Source organism: Lissotriton vulgaris, chromosome 1_1 (genome assembly GCF_964263255.1).
Source record: "Lissotriton vulgaris chromosome 1_1, aLisVul1.2, whole genome shotgun sequence".
In the NCBI taxonomy this organism is placed as follows: domain Eukaryota; kingdom Metazoa; phylum Chordata; class Amphibia; order Caudata; family Salamandridae; genus Lissotriton; species Lissotriton vulgaris.
The window spans coordinates 434,194,544-434,212,720 of record NC_141685.1 but is presented as its reverse complement, the minus strand read 5'-3'; the positions used below and the strand labels follow the sequence as shown (position 1 = coordinate 434,212,720).

Genomic DNA, 18,177 nt, shown 5'->3' with positions numbered 1-18,177 from the left:
CTCAATCGGCACCCAAAAGCCGTGGCGGAACGGGGACGGACCGGGACACTGCAAGGGGTTAGTACAATCAGCCCAACAATGTCTGCATCCCCCTAAAGAATTCTAGCTCCCACCAGCAGTAAGTTTAAAAATTAGTAGCACGCTTCAACAGCGATAAAATGATCCAAAACAGTTTTAAAAAATGCACGTTTCTCTGACACACCGCCCAGCGCCTTACTCGCGCTGCTCTCACCAAGCGCGGCGGGATCAGGTGTGGCTTTTCTATCAGAATGCTAGCTGGGGGAGGAGTCGCGTCCCTCCGCTCAATCGGCACCCAAAAGCCGTGGCGGAACGGAGACGGACCGGGACACTGCAAGGGGTTAGTACAATCAGCCCAACAATGTCTGCATCCCCCTAAACAATTCTAGCTCTCTTTCTAATTATATATGCTTTCTAATGTAAAGCATATATAATTATTAAACAATTTACAAAATTAAAATAATAAATTAATAATGAATTGTTAATTATTACTTATTTAACTTCCCACCCTATACCCCTACAAACTCAACAACCCAAACCTAAAAGAAAACAAAAAAATATTTACACAATCTACATAATAAACAATGAATCAAATAATTAATAATTAGTTATTGATTAGTTATGACTTAATTCACTCGCCACCCTATACCCCTACAGACCTATCAACCTACACCTAAAATATAACTTTAAAAAATAATTTCACAATCTGAATAATTAACACTCATTTAAATAATTAATAATATATTAATTAATCATCAATTTTTACTGATTTAACATCCCTCCCTATACTCCTACAAACAAAACAACCCACAACTAAAATTAGAATTGAAACAAATATAATTACACAATTTACATAATTATCAATTAAATAAATAATACTTCATCTAAAAATTATTATTATTAATTATACCTAATTAACTTCCCACCATGTACCCCTACAAACCTCATACCCAAATACAACACTACAAATGAATTTTAACAATTAAGTTAAAAATTATAAATAACTTCCAATTACAACTATATTAAAAAATATTGTCCACCATTATACCAACAATATTTACCATATAACATTAATATATGAACTAAAACACATAAAAATAATGTAAACCAATATTTTTAATAACTTAATTATTGAAAACGATAATAAAAACACAGATATTATTGCAAACAATATGACTTACCTAAAAAAAATTGATATTCTTCTCAACAATATTTCTGCATCGTGATATTCATGTGTCACGATAATAGAAACTCGATATTTATGTATCTCGATATTTATAATTTAATATTTTGTCCAAATACCTTCAATGAGTATGCCATTCATGTTGACTGTTATTGTAAACCCTAAATAATCAAAAGTATGGACAAGTGGATCCTTTTTAACGTATGATTCCATCTAGTAGAATGACAAGGGACTAAGAACCATATACTTGGTTTTTCTTATGTTGATCTCCAAACCCTTCTGTTTGCAGAAGCTTTCAAATCGATATAGGTGATTTAGAGAGAAATAACGTATCAGCTACAAACAGAAGGACAGGAACTATAATGTTTGCCAAGCTCGGCTCATCATGCTCATGTTGTTCAAGTGAGCTACTAAATTTGTAATATACAATGTAAATAATATAGGGGCAAAAACTCAACCCTGTCTTACCCCTCTATTGACAGGGAATGAATCAGACAGTTCACCCACTTTGCCGCACCAAACTGTTGTGTAGTTTTTATCGTGCAGTCTGATAATAATATCCAGGAGGTACTTGGGAATCCCCAATTCAGCTCGTACCTGCCAAAGAAAGGTTCTTGGATATAGATCAAATGCAGACTGCAGGTCTACGAATACCATGAAGATGTGACCATGCCTAAGGAGACTGTTTTCCAAAATAGTAGCTGGAGTCGAAATACCTGGTCAATGGTACAAGTGTGTTCATAGAAGCCAGCTTGCAGGGGAGTTAACATCTCATTTGTGACTAACCATTCCTATAACCTATCCAAAATGCTCCTGCTAAACAGCTTTTGAGAGCTATCTATGAGACTTATAGGTCTGTAATTAGCCGTAAGGGCTCTAGAGCCCTTTTAAAAATAGGGATTTTTTCTGCCTCAGCCCAGGTTGAGGGGATCAGTGCTCCTTTTATATTAGCATTAAAAATCAATGTGAAAACAGTTGATTCTTGAATGTAGGCCATGGACCTGCAAATAAAACATATAGTCCCCATCTCATGGGGTTGTTGTGCAGGCTGAACAGCGAAACACTCAGATCTGCCATAGCCCCCTTCACTCAGTCAGGTGGACGTGATTACTGATTGTACCAATCAACCTATCCAGATGGTTATGTGAAATACATTGATGTCACTTTACAACACCAGTGAGCCCCATTTGAAATCAGCAATGGTGGGGGACAATGCTGCATTAAAAACATAGTAGTCTTTCTTTGTCGGGACCATAGTAGAAAAAGATTGCTATCTCTAGATCCTTCAGATGGCCTCTCACTCTCACCATTCTCACTGTGTCATCTCTTGTTGTCGCATTATGTGTCCGTGAAGTTGTCTTGCATACTAGTATCACCAGTGTAACCTCACCTTTCCCCAATAAGTGGGATTCTTGTAACAAGCTTCCACACTCTCTGAATGCTCCACACAATCTTCAGATAGATCCCAGTCAACACCATAAAGATCGTCACTCAAGCCCTCGTCACCAGCCAGCTCGACTACGGCAAAGCTCTCTACTTTGATGACTCCACTCAGCTCCCCAGAACTCTAGACCATACATAACGCAGCAGCCAGACTCATCCTGGAGCTTCTAAATGGTCACCCATCACCCCCCCACCTCAGAAACCTCCACTGTCTCTCCATTTAGAAGAGATGCCAGTTCAAGATCCTTGTGCACACTCACAAAGCCCTTCACGATCAAGGACCTGCCTACATCAACCATCAACTGAAATCTCACCAGCTCTCCAGACTCCAGCATTACTCCTCCATCGGCCTCGCCCTGCCCCCAAATGCTCCAAGTCAATCCATCGCAACCGCAGAGAGGGCTGCTCCTTCTCCTACATCGTCACCAAGGCCTGGATCGACCTACCCCTCCACCTCTGTACAACACACTCCCTGGCGGACTTCAGGAAAAGGCTCAAGCCCTGGCCTTTTGATGGTGACAAGGCATCCTCAGCACCCAGTGACCCTAAGGGTGACAGTGCTGCGCTTTACAAATATTGTTTGATTGACTGATCGAAGGCCAATTTAATCCTATTATGAAGTTATTTCAACATATCCTGCATCTTTACTGAAGAATTTAAGAATTGTACATTTAATGATGCCGTGAAGAGGTTAGACATTATATAAATGTATGGAGAGACCCTTAAGGATCATATATGCACCTGATGTAGCTCTAGTTTGACCTCCAACTACTATGACGGCTTTCTGTACATTGAGGGGACATCCATTTTCCCCTTTAACATAACCTGTAAGTCAATCCCCATAGCTATGAAAGTAAGGTATATGAGAGGGAGGTATTGTACTGCTTTATAACATAGCTACAGCAACACACATATTAAAATAAAACTTCTAAGCATTCTAAACATTTGAAAAATCATGTTCATACATGTTTGTAAAACAGGGGTGGGCTGTTTCTGCCTCACTCAGAGAGGGGACCCAGCCAGAGCTCACCAGGAGGCTACGGCCACAATCTTACAACCAAAAACATACAGGGGACTTCTGTGTTTGACCCTATTACATTGTCTCTACATATTAGTCAATAGATCTCAGATAGTTTTGGGGGTGTTCAAAATTTCAAAGTTCTGCAGAGGGACTAACAGGTGTCAAGGAGCAGGTGCAATCCATCAATCTTCTGCTGATGACCAAGGTGGGGTCCCAGTGCCTCCCTCTGTCGCCTTTGTCTCCTATGTGCCCTACTGATTATCATTTGCACCCAGTAGTCTCTTATGGATATTACAGTGCTAACCTCATTGTTAAGCCGATACATTTCCTCTCAAGCATTTGGCAGTCTAATTAACCTAAGGGCCTCATCCGGATCACAGATTGTATAGGCTTTTCCCTCCATCATGAAGGAAAGGAGCAATGAATATCCCCATTAATAGGGTATATTCTTCTACTGAAGGAGCCCTATCCAGTTCATCTAAAAAATCCTCACTACACATGTTGAAAAAGTGTCATAACACATTGCTCAGAGTCTGCATTGGAAATTTCAAGATTAATGCCCCTTGTGAGGAAGTTGTTTCGCCGTGAAGTGTTTTCGCTATCCTCCTGTTTTTCCACCAGGGAGACATAGTCCTTCTCACCGCCAGAGTATCCATTCATGTGCCTGTTCAGAAACAAATGACGACTTGATCCAATCAGGCCTCAGTCTTTTGGAGATTATGATCCAGTTCTGAGATGCCTCTATTGATGTCCTGTCTTTAAGAGGTAATTTTTGCCTTACATTCTTTGATCAGGAGGAGATGTCTCTGTCGCTGGTAACTGCGCCTCTACTTAATCCAAGGCAGTCTCCTTGCCAGACAGTTTCTGGCAGCCACCTCCAACAGCTAGATCGCTCAGCCATCTTTTTGGGTACTCAGAAGCTCCTTGATATAGGGAGATTTTGGTTGCTTAACCCTTGTAGAGGCCATCTGGAGTATGTTGTCACAGAGAGTTTAAGTTAGATGGGAAGAGGTGTTCTATCATTGACTCTCGAGAAGCTGTCCCCCAAGGGTGAACACAGAGTCAACAACAGGCCTTTTACTCATTAGCATATCGCACCCATTTATTTGGGTAGGTCAGGCAAAGAATTCAGCAAGACCGGGTAGAGAGCGTGCTAAAATATTGTCTCTAAGAGCTGACTTCAGGCAAAACATGGGCCACCACCTAGCTCAAGGGGAGGGGTTAAAGAGTAGCAACGTTGCAAAGCTCTCAACACAAAGGACTGTGTAAGCCCCCACTCCACTTTTCACAAACAGTGTCTTCACTCTGCCTCTAGTTGTCACTACTTCACTGGTTGCATTGACTCATTGTTATGCTTAAGGGGCTTTGTGAAAGCCCCACAGTCTGCACTGCCCTCACTGATCATCATACCACCCAAGTGCTCTCTATATTACAGAAGCCTGCAAGGGCAAAGCAATTCAGGTTAAGCATCCTGCAGCTATGTGTGCCCTCCCCCAGACTCTATGCTGCATTCTATGGTTTCAGGCTGGTCTCACTGTGTTGCCATATTCCATCCTTCGCATCTTCTGCACCAAGACTCACATGGTGGGAGCCATCTTGTTTTCATTGGATCGCCCCCCCTGCCCTTCTATCCAACTGTAGGAAAACAAGCCCTTTAGAGCCCGCAGGTAATGCTCTATAGGTAGTCTCTGCCCATAATTTAATAATAGAAGTCCCAAGCTGGACTTTGGGGACAGGTCTTGCTGGGTCCTTACGTGGAATTATAAAGGAACAGTGATCCCTTACAGAACATATTAGTAGAGCAGATTAACACAGTGATATAGTAAAGACTGTATCATATAATATGGGAGAATAAAGATTTTTATTTACATAATAAAAAACATGGAAAAACACAAAAGAATGTGGGATAATAACGAGAAATGGAGTTAGAAGAGCTCAAGCATAAACAAATATGGCCAAAAACTTAGTAAAAGCACCACTGCACCAGTATACCGTGGTTATATTGAACAATTTCATGTCAAGGTCTTGACTTGGGGCATGCCCCAAGTAACTTTTTCTTCTGATAGATTCTACCTGAAGCCCCCCCCCCCCTTTTGAAGGATACCTTAGCAGTACCTCTTATTTGGTGATGGGTCTGAAAGAGAGAAATCCATGAAATCCAGAGCATAGAATGAGCGAAACAGCCATCCCTACCCATTTCTAAGTCCAAGCAATAGTGCTAGACAAATGTGGCGAAGGAAGTTCATATTGCCATGCAACAAATCTCAACACAGGCACACCCATGGCAAGTGCAAAAGTTGAAAATGTTACTCTGGTGGGGTGAGCAAGGATTCCCTCTGGCGGTTCCTTCGTAACAAGGACATAAAACATTTTAATTCAGATCGCAAACCACCATAGTAAGTTCCTCTTCTGGACCCCCTTCCCCTTTTTTCTTTCTTTACTATGTACATATCTGATGAAGAGCTGGTGGTTAGACCTCATCCCCCTCATCCAGTTGATGCTATTAGATTACTCAATGAAGATCCAGCCCATATAGTCTTTCCTTCTCCTTAATGGAACGGTGCAGGGAAAAGGGTGGGAAGAGGTCTCTTTGAGAGTAATGGTTGAACTCCAGCTCCACCAGATGTGCTTCTCACCCAAGGTTGGCCATGTGTCACTACTGTGGCTATTGCTAGTGATGAGTACAAAGACTTTCCCTGCGGGAGGTTCTCTTTTATTCTCCTCTATTGACCACCACCATACGGGGAGATTCTGATGATGTCAAGTGTGTGCCGAGAGAAAAGCAAAATACCCTAGGAGCTCAGCACGCCCCTCTCTATCTCCAGGTGACATATCAAGCCCACTGGCATTCTGCAATGTTAGGTAGTCAGCCTTATCTGATAAGACAGAAGGAGGCGAACTAGCTGCCTCACTGCTATCATCATTGCCATGTGGTTCCACCTTGGGCATTTGGATGTGGTCTGAATTCACACCGAAAATATTGTCTAGTGCAACTATTGCTGATGTGGCATGGGACCAAGTTGAGGTTCCAGTACCTAGCTTCTTCAACCACACTCTGGTCTCCCTCCTAGATCTCATTAAGATGGCTTTAGTCTTTGTAGGCTCTTACTGAGCAGGTGCAAGAAGCATCACTGCTGGTGTTGGTATCACCACTGGAGGTGGTCACATACTAGGGGCTCCGCGGGAGAGGCATGATTTTTTAAAGGCATGTGGGGTTGGATGGTACAGAGGGCTAACCCATCGGCGGTACTCCAAACTGAGCCTCAAACCGTCCTATGGGGCCGGAGAGCGCACCAGAGGGGATCACTATATTACTGAATAACAACATCATGACATGAAGGCACTGTGCTGAATCAGTACCCTTTGCTGGAAACGCTGGGTAGGCTAGAATAGGTGGCAGAATAGTTGCTGACATTGGAAATGGCAATGGTGTTGGCGCTGGAACAGGACTTGATGGAAGGGTTGGCAAAGATCCCGAAACGAGCACTGAGACAGGGGCCAGAGCCAGTGGCACTGCCAGCAGTGACTCCTTGGGCATAGTGATGTCAATGTGCTTTTGTTCCAAAGAGGACTCCACAGCCCAAAGTAACATTGAGGTGAATCATTGACTCTTCTCCTCTTCAGTAGTCATTATCAGAATTTGACCAGAACAGGGAATGCTTGCTGAGGAAGAACACCAAGTGGATCTGAGGCAGAATACTGTGGTATGGCAGAAACCAAGCATGGCCTCAAGCAAGGTTGTCGTGGCACTCACTTGGTGTCAGAGAGCACAAATGAGGGCCTTGTCTTCCGGCGTCGATGAAGTCGGCATCAATGTCGACATCCCAGTAACCAGTGGAGGTTGTTGAGCCAGAGTCATTACAGGTGCTGGAGAAGGCCCAGTGATAGGTTCAGAGTGTCCAACTGGCGTGAGGATGAACCCACCAGCCGTATCCCAGATAGAGGGCTGCTCGGCTACTCGGATCCGGCAGGGCTGCCCAGTGGGAGTTGGAATTGATCCAAAGAGTCAGAGCTTGACCACGAGGAACTGTTTGACCTGACTCAGTGATGCAGATGGCCCCAAAAACTCAGGTTATGCTGGAACAAGTTGCGGGATGGGCTCCGATGTTGACTGACTTCGGGAGAAAGAATGAGAGGAATGATGACACTCTTGTGCCTTCTCAGGAGTATGAGAGTAGTGGGAAAGTGCCAATTCTCAATTGGATTCTTTATGCCTTTTTTCCGACTTACCCGAAGAGTTGGAACGCAATGACGAGTGAGCTGGAATAATCTCCTGCGACTTCTAGATTAGGAATGGTACCAAGACCGACCACTGGATATAGACAGGCCACAACATGGAGTATTCTGAGGTTTGGGGATGTTTAGCTGTGTTATACTGTCTCGTATGGCCTTTAGGTTCATTGACTTACAGTAACTGCAGACCTTAGAACTTGTGACTTGATACCAAGCAAACCCGATGAGGATCTGTCACAGACATTTGTTTGCGGTAGTCCTTACAGTGTTTAAATCCTGTTGTCTTGGGTGGTGACTTCTCCCCTGCACACCGGTAAAAGTACGTCGAAAAACTATCTCAAAGAGATAAAAAGGTAGCTCCGGGTCCATGTCTGGTTGTGCGAAATGAAAGGAATTGATGTCAGCTTTTGACAGTGGTGCCTATATAGGCACAAAACATAATTTCTGGGGCAGAACAGTGTTAGTGTGAAGCTGCACGTCACCACCTACCCGCACGCACAGGTACTGCTCTAGTCTGACACCTGGGGAGTATTCCAAAGCGGATGAATCTGCAGTTAGAAGTTTCCATCAGAAAAGAATCATATTTTCTTGTAAAGTACATTAAAATAAAATGCTTTTTTATAGCTGTCCTTAGTATAACTGCATGCTAGTGACCACTCATACCGTTCTACAGTATATGTGATGACTATTTTTAATAAAATATTAACATATTATTGGCTTGTTTAGGGGTGGCATTTTTTTTTTGTGGCATACTTACAATAGGATATGCTTGTTTTTATAATGAAGGGACATTGTTGATAGTCTTAATAAATGTACCCAAAATGAGCAAGCATAGCCAGAAATTATTTTATTTTCAGTGCACAACGAAATACACAACAAAAAGACAAGTGATAAAGAAACACTACCTTGTTGTACCATGCAGTCACAATTAATTTTTCTTCATATTCACGCAGTTTAGCTTGATCGCATTCACTCTGGAAAGGAAGAAAAGATTACTACTGAAAGGGTTTAAGTGAAAATCAAAATATGATGGTACTGCCGCGCATTACAGATTACTGCAAGTAAATACAGAAGCCACGTTTAAAAAAAACTAATTTCTTTAATTTTTCCACAGGTGCTTGCAAAATGCAATGCGACTCAAAAGTTTGCATCAATTTACTTACCATTTTAAATTAGGAGCGCGTCCACAGCAGTGAAATGTTTTGCGTTGCGCGAGCACCAATGAAAACTTTAGTAAACGAAGGCCATGTACCGATTGGAATAGACTGAATGTCTTCAAAAAATGGTTTATTGTGGCTCTAAAAATGGTAATAATTGTGTACACAGATGTATCAGACTTCCTGAGTAGAAAACAGAAAGTTGATTAAATATTTAAAGCATTTAAACAATGCTATGACCTGCTCATAGCAATATTACAAAATAAAGTTTTAATGTTTATTTGTCGGATGAAGCCCAACATACTGATGTCATTCCTAAACAGCCGACCTTTAAAAATAGGAACAATTACAAATGATACCCATCGTTTAGTGCAGTGCAGAATATTATGTTCAATTGTCTGTAGTAGTCCATGGCAAAATCTAAACTGGCATGCGCCGCCTTATGTTCCCTGCTATCTACCTGTCAGTTCAAATAAGGCGAGTTGATTCATGTGGAAATGCGAATGAAGCTTCAAACTCGGGTGAATGGTCTTGATACAATAAGTAGGTAGAAATGTATGGTGTAAAGTGCAGAGGAATACTGAGTTTTTCACATAAATACGTCCAGTCTTCATTGTGCAATACTGCATGATGGCATTTTTTAGAAGCAGTGCAAAGCTGGAGACGGTTGTGAGAGGCTCAATACAAGCTTCATTGAAAGAGACTTGTCTGATATGAAGACCTACAAGAGACATGCAATTTCGCCTAGATATTCACCACAGAGGTTGGCATGGCTTGCTGGTCTCAAATCGAAAGCAAGATGGGTTGCAGATTTTACCAGTCTTGTCTAGGAAGAACCTAGGCTGAGTCCCCGAAGACCTGTTTGGATACGTTTATTTTCCCTTATGTTAAATGCTTCCCACAGAAAGTGCACTTCCATTCTATCTAACCACTGCTCTTTTTTCGAAACCACGACTGCGGACTTATAAACTGGGGTCAGGTATGCTATTAGGCGCAGTTGAGCAGAGTTTCCAAATTAAACTGCTGAATTTAGTCAATTCACAATAAAGCTTTTGGCCATTACTTTTATTGTACACCTAGGATAGGTTTCCAAAGCAGCCTGACATTTATTAGTAGGCCTCGGTAGGTATATTCACTGTCTTAGAAACATGGCATTTAAAGAATCCGGCAATTTTATTTTTATTATTTTAATTATTTTTATTGCAGGTTCACAGTGGGTCAGTGACAAACACTCACATACTTCAGACAATAGCCGCCAATGGCGCATCTCACTATCAGTAGACGGGTACACGGCCATTTAGCCCACATCCCGGAGGTTGGGCGGCAAGTTTTGGTAGAGCGCATAAGGCATATCGAATATACATTCCTGGGCATCCAGGTGGTATTCCAAGTCCCTGCATTTTCTCTTTTGTTGAACCCCCCCCCCTCCATAACCGTAAAACATATGGTATTTTCGTCAATTAAAATACGTACAAAACCACTGCAGCGATCACACTTTCGCACCCACTCCCCCCCCGCCCATGCCAGGGACACACGCCATATTTCTGAGTCACGAATCGCGGGTATCCCATGATAGCCCATTGGTACAGTAATGAGCGACACCCTCTCAGCGTCAGTGTCCCAATCAGCCTGGCAGCCCAAACCATGCCCATCAAGGGGAGCCCACCCTCACAGCCCCCCATCCAACCCATGGTAGCGTCTCCACTTAGACCAAACTCTGCGGAATTTTTTGGGACATCCCCTGGCCTTACAAGTTACCCTTTCGGCTGCCATGTAGAGGTCAAGCCCTGTCCTCCATTCCTCCAGGACTGGGGGTTCCGGCGCCCCCCAGTGCTTTGCAATGTCCCTTTTTGCCACTACCAATGCTAGGACCAAAAATATAAGAAGGGTTCGTGTTAGATTAACCTCGTTGGTCATGCCCAATAGTGCTAGCTTGGGATCTTGTGGTAGCGGGGCTCCTAGGACCTCCTCCAATTCTTTGAACACCTGGGTCCAATATGCTTGTACGATACTGCAGGACCAAATCGTGTGGTAGAAATCCCCAACCCCTTGATGGCATCTAAGGCAACTTGGGTCCTCCACCTTTCCAATTCTACATAGCCTCTGTCTATCATAGTAGTTTCTATGAAGTACATTGAACTGTATCAGTCGCAGTCGGGACTTGATTGCTACCTCCCGGGGATGTGAATCCGGCAATTTAAATTTGATATCCCACTCCCTATCACTGTTTCCCTCCCCTTTCATTCCACCCCAGAATGTGATGTTCTCAATGGAATGTTCATAAGTGATCTGGATGTCAGTTGCCTGTAGCAGATTAAGGCTGAGCTGTTAGTATCATGCCATTTGCAAAGAAAAATGTGATTGTATAGAAATATCCTATTTTTGGGAAAACACAATTAACCTTCTCCACAGACAAAAATGAATAAATTGTCGTCAAAATTAAACAAAATGTGGTCCAGCAAGCAGCTTTATTTTACCCCCGAAGAAGCCGAGACTTTTCTAGTTTAACCTTCTACATTTTAAGCCAAAATGAGGTCCGTGTTTCGTCATATAATAGTAGAAATTCTCATGGTCACATTTTTTTGTGGTCATTGAACAAACATTTGAATTTTTCCGTTCATATTAAGGTGGTTTATATAATGGCAATGTAGCCAATGCTTTGTCTGTTTGTGTCCAAGCTGGTTACAAGAAAGTCTTCTAGATCCAGCTCTTTGCTTGTTTGAGGAAAGTCAAAGTGCTATCACACTACTATTTATTACATGTTTGAAAGGCAGGTGTTTGTAAGAAGGGCTATAGTTCTTAAGGAAACAACTAAAGTCATTTAAAAAGACTATAGAAGGTGATACAGTCCATCCTTTTGCCTTTAGAAACCAGGAGAAACTAAAGAACAAGTTACTTACCTTCGGTAACGATATATATGTAAGAAACATTAGTTAGTGGTTGATTCCTTACCTTAAAATTACCCCCATGCGTCAGACTGGATCCGGAAAGGTTTTGTCAGCAGTACCCCTGCGAGTCGGTAGGCGTCGTTGTGCAGTTCATGGATACATTGCTGGCGTCGTAGTCGCCGAGATGATGTCACTGGAGCTACTTAGACGTGCCCACATGCGCTGATGTCAGTTCTGTGCACGACTTCTGCGCCAGGTACGAAGATCCATGCAAGATACTTACCACTGGTGCATTGAAACTGGGGCCCTGAAAGGAATGACCTTAACCCTATAAATCTGCTCGCAGAGAGGGGAGGATGGGTAGGGCGGTAAGGAATCTACCACTAACTAATCTTTCTCACAGATATATCATTACCGAAGGTAAGTAACTTGTTCATCTGAAAGAAACACGTTAGTGATAGATTCCTTACCTTAGAATAGATACCCCAGCAATACCAACCCCGGTTGTGTGTCTGCGAACCAAGATCACACTAGAAAGTCACAGAGAAGAGAAGGGCCAAAGAAGCTGTCTCTCCGGACTTGACTGTCAAGGCAATAATGCTTACTAAAAGGGTGCAGCGAGGTCCACATGCCTGCCTGACAGATGTCTTGCAGGGGGACACCATGTCTCAATGCCATACTAGCTGCTGTTGCCTTGGTAGAATGGGCGCGCAACCCCACCGGAGGTTCTTTTTTAGCTAAAGAATAACAGGCCTTGATGCACAAGTTACTTACCTTCGGTAACGATATATCTGTAAGAAACATTAGTTAGTTAGATTCCTTACCTTAGAATATCCCCAGGCCTCAGACTGGATCCGGAAAGATTTTTCGTCAGCAGTACCCCTGCGCGTCGGTGGCTCAGAGCCCATTGCCGGTACCCTGAAAGGAATGACCTTAACCCTAGATATCGGTTCGCAGAACGGGGAGGATGGGTGGGGCGGTAAGGAATCTAACTAACAAATGTTTCTTACAGATATATTGTTACCGATGGTAAGTAACTTGTGCATCTGAAAGAAACACGTTAGTTAGATTTGTTACCTTAGAATAGATACCCCAGCAATACCAACCCCGGTGGTGGGTCTACGAACCAAGATCACACAAGGAAGTCCTGAAGAACGGAACGGCCAAAGAAGCCGTCTCTATGGACTTGGCTGTCCAGGCAGTAATGCCTGGCAAACGTGTGCAGCGAGGCCCACGTAGCTGCCTGACAAATGTCCTGCAGAAGGACTCCCTGTCCCAAAGCAGTAGTAGCTGCTATGGCCCGAGTGGAATGGGTTTGCAGCCCCACAGGAGGACCCTTTTTAGCCAAGGAATAATAGGCTTTAATTCACAAAATGACCCACCGAGAGATGGTTCGCTTATGCAATGCTCGCCACTTCTTAGCGCCCACATAGCCAACGAAGAGTTGGTCGTCCACCGGAACTGTTTTGTGCAATCCAGATAAAAGGAGAGCGCACGTTTTGGGTTTAGATGGTTGAGCCTCTCTTCCTCTTTCAAGGGATGAGGAGGCGGAAAGAAGGTGGCCAAGTTAATGGACTGCCCGTTGTGAAAGGCAGTAACCACCTTAGGAAGAAAAGAAGGACGAGTACTCAGAACAACCTTGTCCGGATGGACAGAAAGGAAAGGAGGCTTAGAGGAAAGAGCCAGGAGCTCACTCACTATTTTGGCAGAGGTGATGGCAACCAGGAAAGCAGTCTTTAGAGTCAGAAGACGAAGAGGGCAGTTATGAAGTGGCTCAAAGGGAGCACACATCAGATAGGTCAACACCAGGTTCAAGTCCCACTGAGGCATTACAAAGGGAACAGGAGGAAACATGTGAATAATGCCTTTCAAGAATCTATTTACAACAGGGGCGTGACCAACACCATGGCGTGCTAAGACGTGCGGCTCCGGAGTTCCCAGCGAGCTACCCAGAAATCCGACTTTAAAAACACCCAAATCGCCATCCAAATACTGGAATCTGATCGGGGGACTCTTGTGCCCTCCGAGAGGGAAGAATCGAGAGGAATTTCTGTTCGCAGCGCTTTCTACATGGATTTTCCGGCATCGCTCGAAGCGCCAAGCCGAAGACAAGATGGCGGCCGCGCCTAACGGAGAGCAGCGGAGGTACAGGGTGTTTTCCCGACTCGACTATGTCTTTATGTCCCGCCAGTATTTGGGGGCGGACGCCACAGCAGAATATAGAGCCAGGGGCATTTTGGATCACTCGCCATTATATGTGGGGATGGGACGGAAGGGGATTGGAGACACGGGTTCCTGGCGCCTGGCGGCCTGGGATCTGCAAAATCCGAACATAATGAGAGGTATACGGGTAGACATCAAGGTGTATATCGCAGAAAATGAGGGAACGGTAGACTCCAGTGTTACCCTCTGGGAGGCTCTCAAGCCAGCACTGAGAGACAGAATACAATCCAGACTGGGGGAAGAAAGACGGAGCCTCCAGGCAGAGGTCGCTGCCCTAGAACAGACTGTCGTAAACTGGGAGAGGGAGTATCTGACCCATAAAAGCACTGAGACTCTCCTGAAACTCATGGATGCCCAGAAACAATATAGGGAACTGATAACGAATGAGGCGAAGACCCAGTTCCTTGCCACCCTCCACCGATTATATGATGTAGGGGATAAATCAGAAAAACTCTTAGCGTGGCTCAGTAAAAAGGAGCGGGCCGCAAGATAGATAGACAGTATAAATACCACAGATGACACCACTGTTAGCACCGATGTTGTGATTGCGGAAGCTTTCGCTACCCATTATGAAAGGTTCTACGCAGCTCGGGACCTTGCGACCCAGGAGGAAGCCTTACAATATTTAGACGACACGATCCTACCGGCCCTACCCTCCGACAACATGGAGGACCTGGAGGCAGACATAGCGGTTGATGAAATCACGAACGCCATCGCCAGGTTGAGACCGCACAAGACCCCTGGCCCCAATGGCTTCCCAGCGGAGCTCTTTAAACGCGCAGCGGATTTCCTGACCTGCCATCTCCGGGGCCTCTTTGCGGCTGCCTTTAAGGAGGGAGAGCTCCCACCTGACCTCGCTCAGGCGACAATCGTCCCAATCTATAAAGAGGGCAGACCACGAGAAGATTGCGCCTCTTATCGGCCCATTTCCCTACTAAACACGGAGGTGAAGCTGTTAGCAACCATCTTGGCGGCCCGCCTACGAACAGTTATTACAGATCTGGTTCACCTAGATCAATCAGGCTTTCTACCAGATAGGGCAACTAAACTGAACCTTAGAAGAACACACAATTGGCTGCAAGAGGTGAAGGGGCATAGTGACCCACATTGGTTCCTCGCCCTAGATGCCGAAAAGGCGTTTGACGCGGTGCACTGGCCCTTCCTGTTTGCGGTGCTCCGTAAGTTCGGTTTCGGGCCAAACTTTATTAAATGGGTACAGCTTCTCTATTCAGCTCCGAGGGCCAAGGTGAGAGTGAACGGGATACTTTCACGCGAGTTCCAGATTCAGAGGGGCACTCGTCAGGGATGCCCCCTGTCCCCTCTGCTCTTTACGCTCACCATTGAAGTGCTAGCGGCCAGGATTCAACAAAACGAAGACATCCACGGCTTAGCGAGCAAAGACGCCAACTTGGCAACAGAAAAGATCTCGCTATACGCAGACGATGTCTTGCTCTACATAACTAGGCCAGAAACCTCAGTCCCTGAGCTCTTCAGAGAGCTGGAACTGTACAGTGGACAAGCAGGACATCAAATAAACTGGCATAAGCCCGTACTTTATGACCCAGGGGGACACAGCCAGTGGGGGAGGCTGCCGGAAAATCTACTGACAACCACAGACGGTTTCCAATACCTCGGGATTTATATCACCGTAAACGCGACCCTCTCGTTCCATAGGAACCTGGAACGGATTATGATCAACGCGGTGGCAGATATGGACAGATGGCAACAGCTCCCTTTAACACTACTGGGTAGAGCGGCCATGTACAAAATGATCATCCTACCGAAATTCCTCTATGCTTTGCAAAATGAGTACTATCCGTTACCAGCGACGGTCTTCCACAGGATACATGCGGACCTGAGATCCTTTCTTTGGCTGGGCAAGCACGCCAGGGTGGCTCTGACCACGCTTCAAAGACATCAGTATAGTGGGGGAATCTCGCTTCCCAACCTAGAGGCCTACTATTGGGCAGAACATTTAACACCAATAAATGACTGGTTACACGCCCTGGCAGATCACCCAACCTATGCTCTGGAAAGGACGAAGCTAGCTTCAAAAAACCTACTGTGCTATCTCTACGGGACCTTTAGAAGGGCGCCCCTCCTCCCGGCCACATCCATAACACTTGCCGCTTGGACGAAGGCCACGAGACGCATGGGCTGGGAAAAAAGGCCCACACGGCAAACTCCGTTGTGGCACTGTCAGTGGTTAGCGGAGCTACGCAAACTGCAAGGTTTCCAAAGGTGGGACGACATCGGCATTTCTACTATAGGGGATGTGATAGCCCAGGGGGACTTAAAATCTTTTCAAAAACTTAGATCAGACTTTGGGCTACACGCTACACAACATTTCAAGCACCTCCAACTACGACATGCTTGGCCAGCCCAACACATTACACTCACAGACATCCCAGAGTATGCACCGCTGGAGGGGAGACTCCTTCAAGAACAGATAACGGAAAAAGCGGTCTCACTGACATATAAAACACTAACTAACCACATGCTAGGGGACTTGGCAACCCTAAGGGCTACTTGGGAGGCCGAGGTCGGTGAGATGGAAGATCTGGACTGGGAATTGGTGTTGATGCATCCCCGGGAGGTGGCAATCAAGTCACGCCTACGGCTTATCCAAGAAATGGAGGTGAGGGCTGGACCTGTATATGGCGGCCGAGAGGGTGACCTATAAGGCTAGGGGATGTCCCAAAAAATTCCGCAGGGTCTGGTCTAAGTGGAGACAATATCATGGGCTTGATGGGGGGATGTGAGGGGGAACGGCCTGCAGGGAATATGAGCAGGGGAACTAAGACCTCTTTACAAGGAGTTAGACGAGACATCCTAAATTTGTGGAACTCCGTAGGGCATCTGTGTTCTCTGGTTCAGAACTGAGACGAACATTGCTGGCAACAGAGAGACAAAGGAGGGGATGGAAATGTGATTGCTGATATTTTTCTTTTGTATATATGTGTTGAGGATAACCAGCTTATGTTCTTGTTCGTTAGGGGGCTGGGGGTGGTTTAGTAAAGAAAAAGGGAAAAAAGAAGATATTAGGACCGCCCTTTGAAAGCCTACATTTATATATGCAACAGAGCCGACAGTGCTCACTCATGATTCGCCGCCAACCTAAGGGATGTGGGCTAAATGGCCGTGTATCCTTCTGTTGACTATGAGATGTGATATTTATAATGTATACCTGAAACAACTGATTGATTGTCTATGCCTTCCTGTGAATCTGCAATACAAATTAAATTGAAAAAAATAAAGAAAAGAATCTATTTACAACAGGGGACTTGAAAAGGGAAGGCTGATCAGGAAGCCTCAAGAAGGCCAAAACAGCTGAAAGATATCCCTTGATTGTGCCCAGAGAGAGCCCTGCTGGGCCAGGGAAAGAAGAAAGAGGAGAACCTCAGAAAGAGGGGCTGTGCACCATGCCACATATTTGTTCCACCTGCAGGTGTATATCGTTTTTGTGGAAGGAGGCCTGGCTGCCAGAATGACATCACAGACTTCAGGAGGCAAGTCAAATGGCATCAACTGCCGCCGCTCCATCTCCACGCATGGAGGTGAAGGCTAGACAGGTTCGGGTGGAGGACCGTCCCCTGCTGCTGTGACAGAAGGACCTCCTGAAGAGGCAGTTAAATCGGGGGATCGATTGACAGACTGAGTAGCTCGGGATGCCAGTACCTTCGTGCCCAATCTGGAGCCACAACGATGACTTGGGCCCGGTCGCGCCTGATCTTCTTCAGCATTCTGGGCAGAAGTGGTATAGGCGGAAAAGCATATAATAGACCGCAACACCACTCGCAACGAAAAGCGTCTCCGAGCAGGTGCCGCCTCGGAAATTCTAACGCGCAGAACCGATGACATTGCGCATCCGAGTTCAGACACCACATGTGATCCATCATGCACCGGTGGCTGAGTTCGTCCGCCCTGGCGTTCAGAGAGCCTGCCAGGTGTTGAAGCACCAGGGTGATACCCTGATGTTCCAGCCATGTCCAGAGGCGCAGAGCCTCCTGA

General features: G+C 45.1%; 1 protein-coding gene across 1 annotated transcript in view; it reads right to left on the bottom strand.

Moving 5' to 3' along the window:
* HOOK1 (hook microtubule tethering protein 1) overlaps positions 1–18,177 on the bottom strand; it is a 905,468-nt gene that overhangs the window by 19,940 nt on the left and 867,351 nt on the right. The window contains exon 21 of the mRNA XM_086953035.1: positions 8,804–8,872. Within this exon, the coding sequence (XP_086809161.1) occupies positions 8,804–8,872 (69 nt within the window). The remainder of the gene's footprint in view (positions 1–8,803; positions 8,873–18,177) is intronic.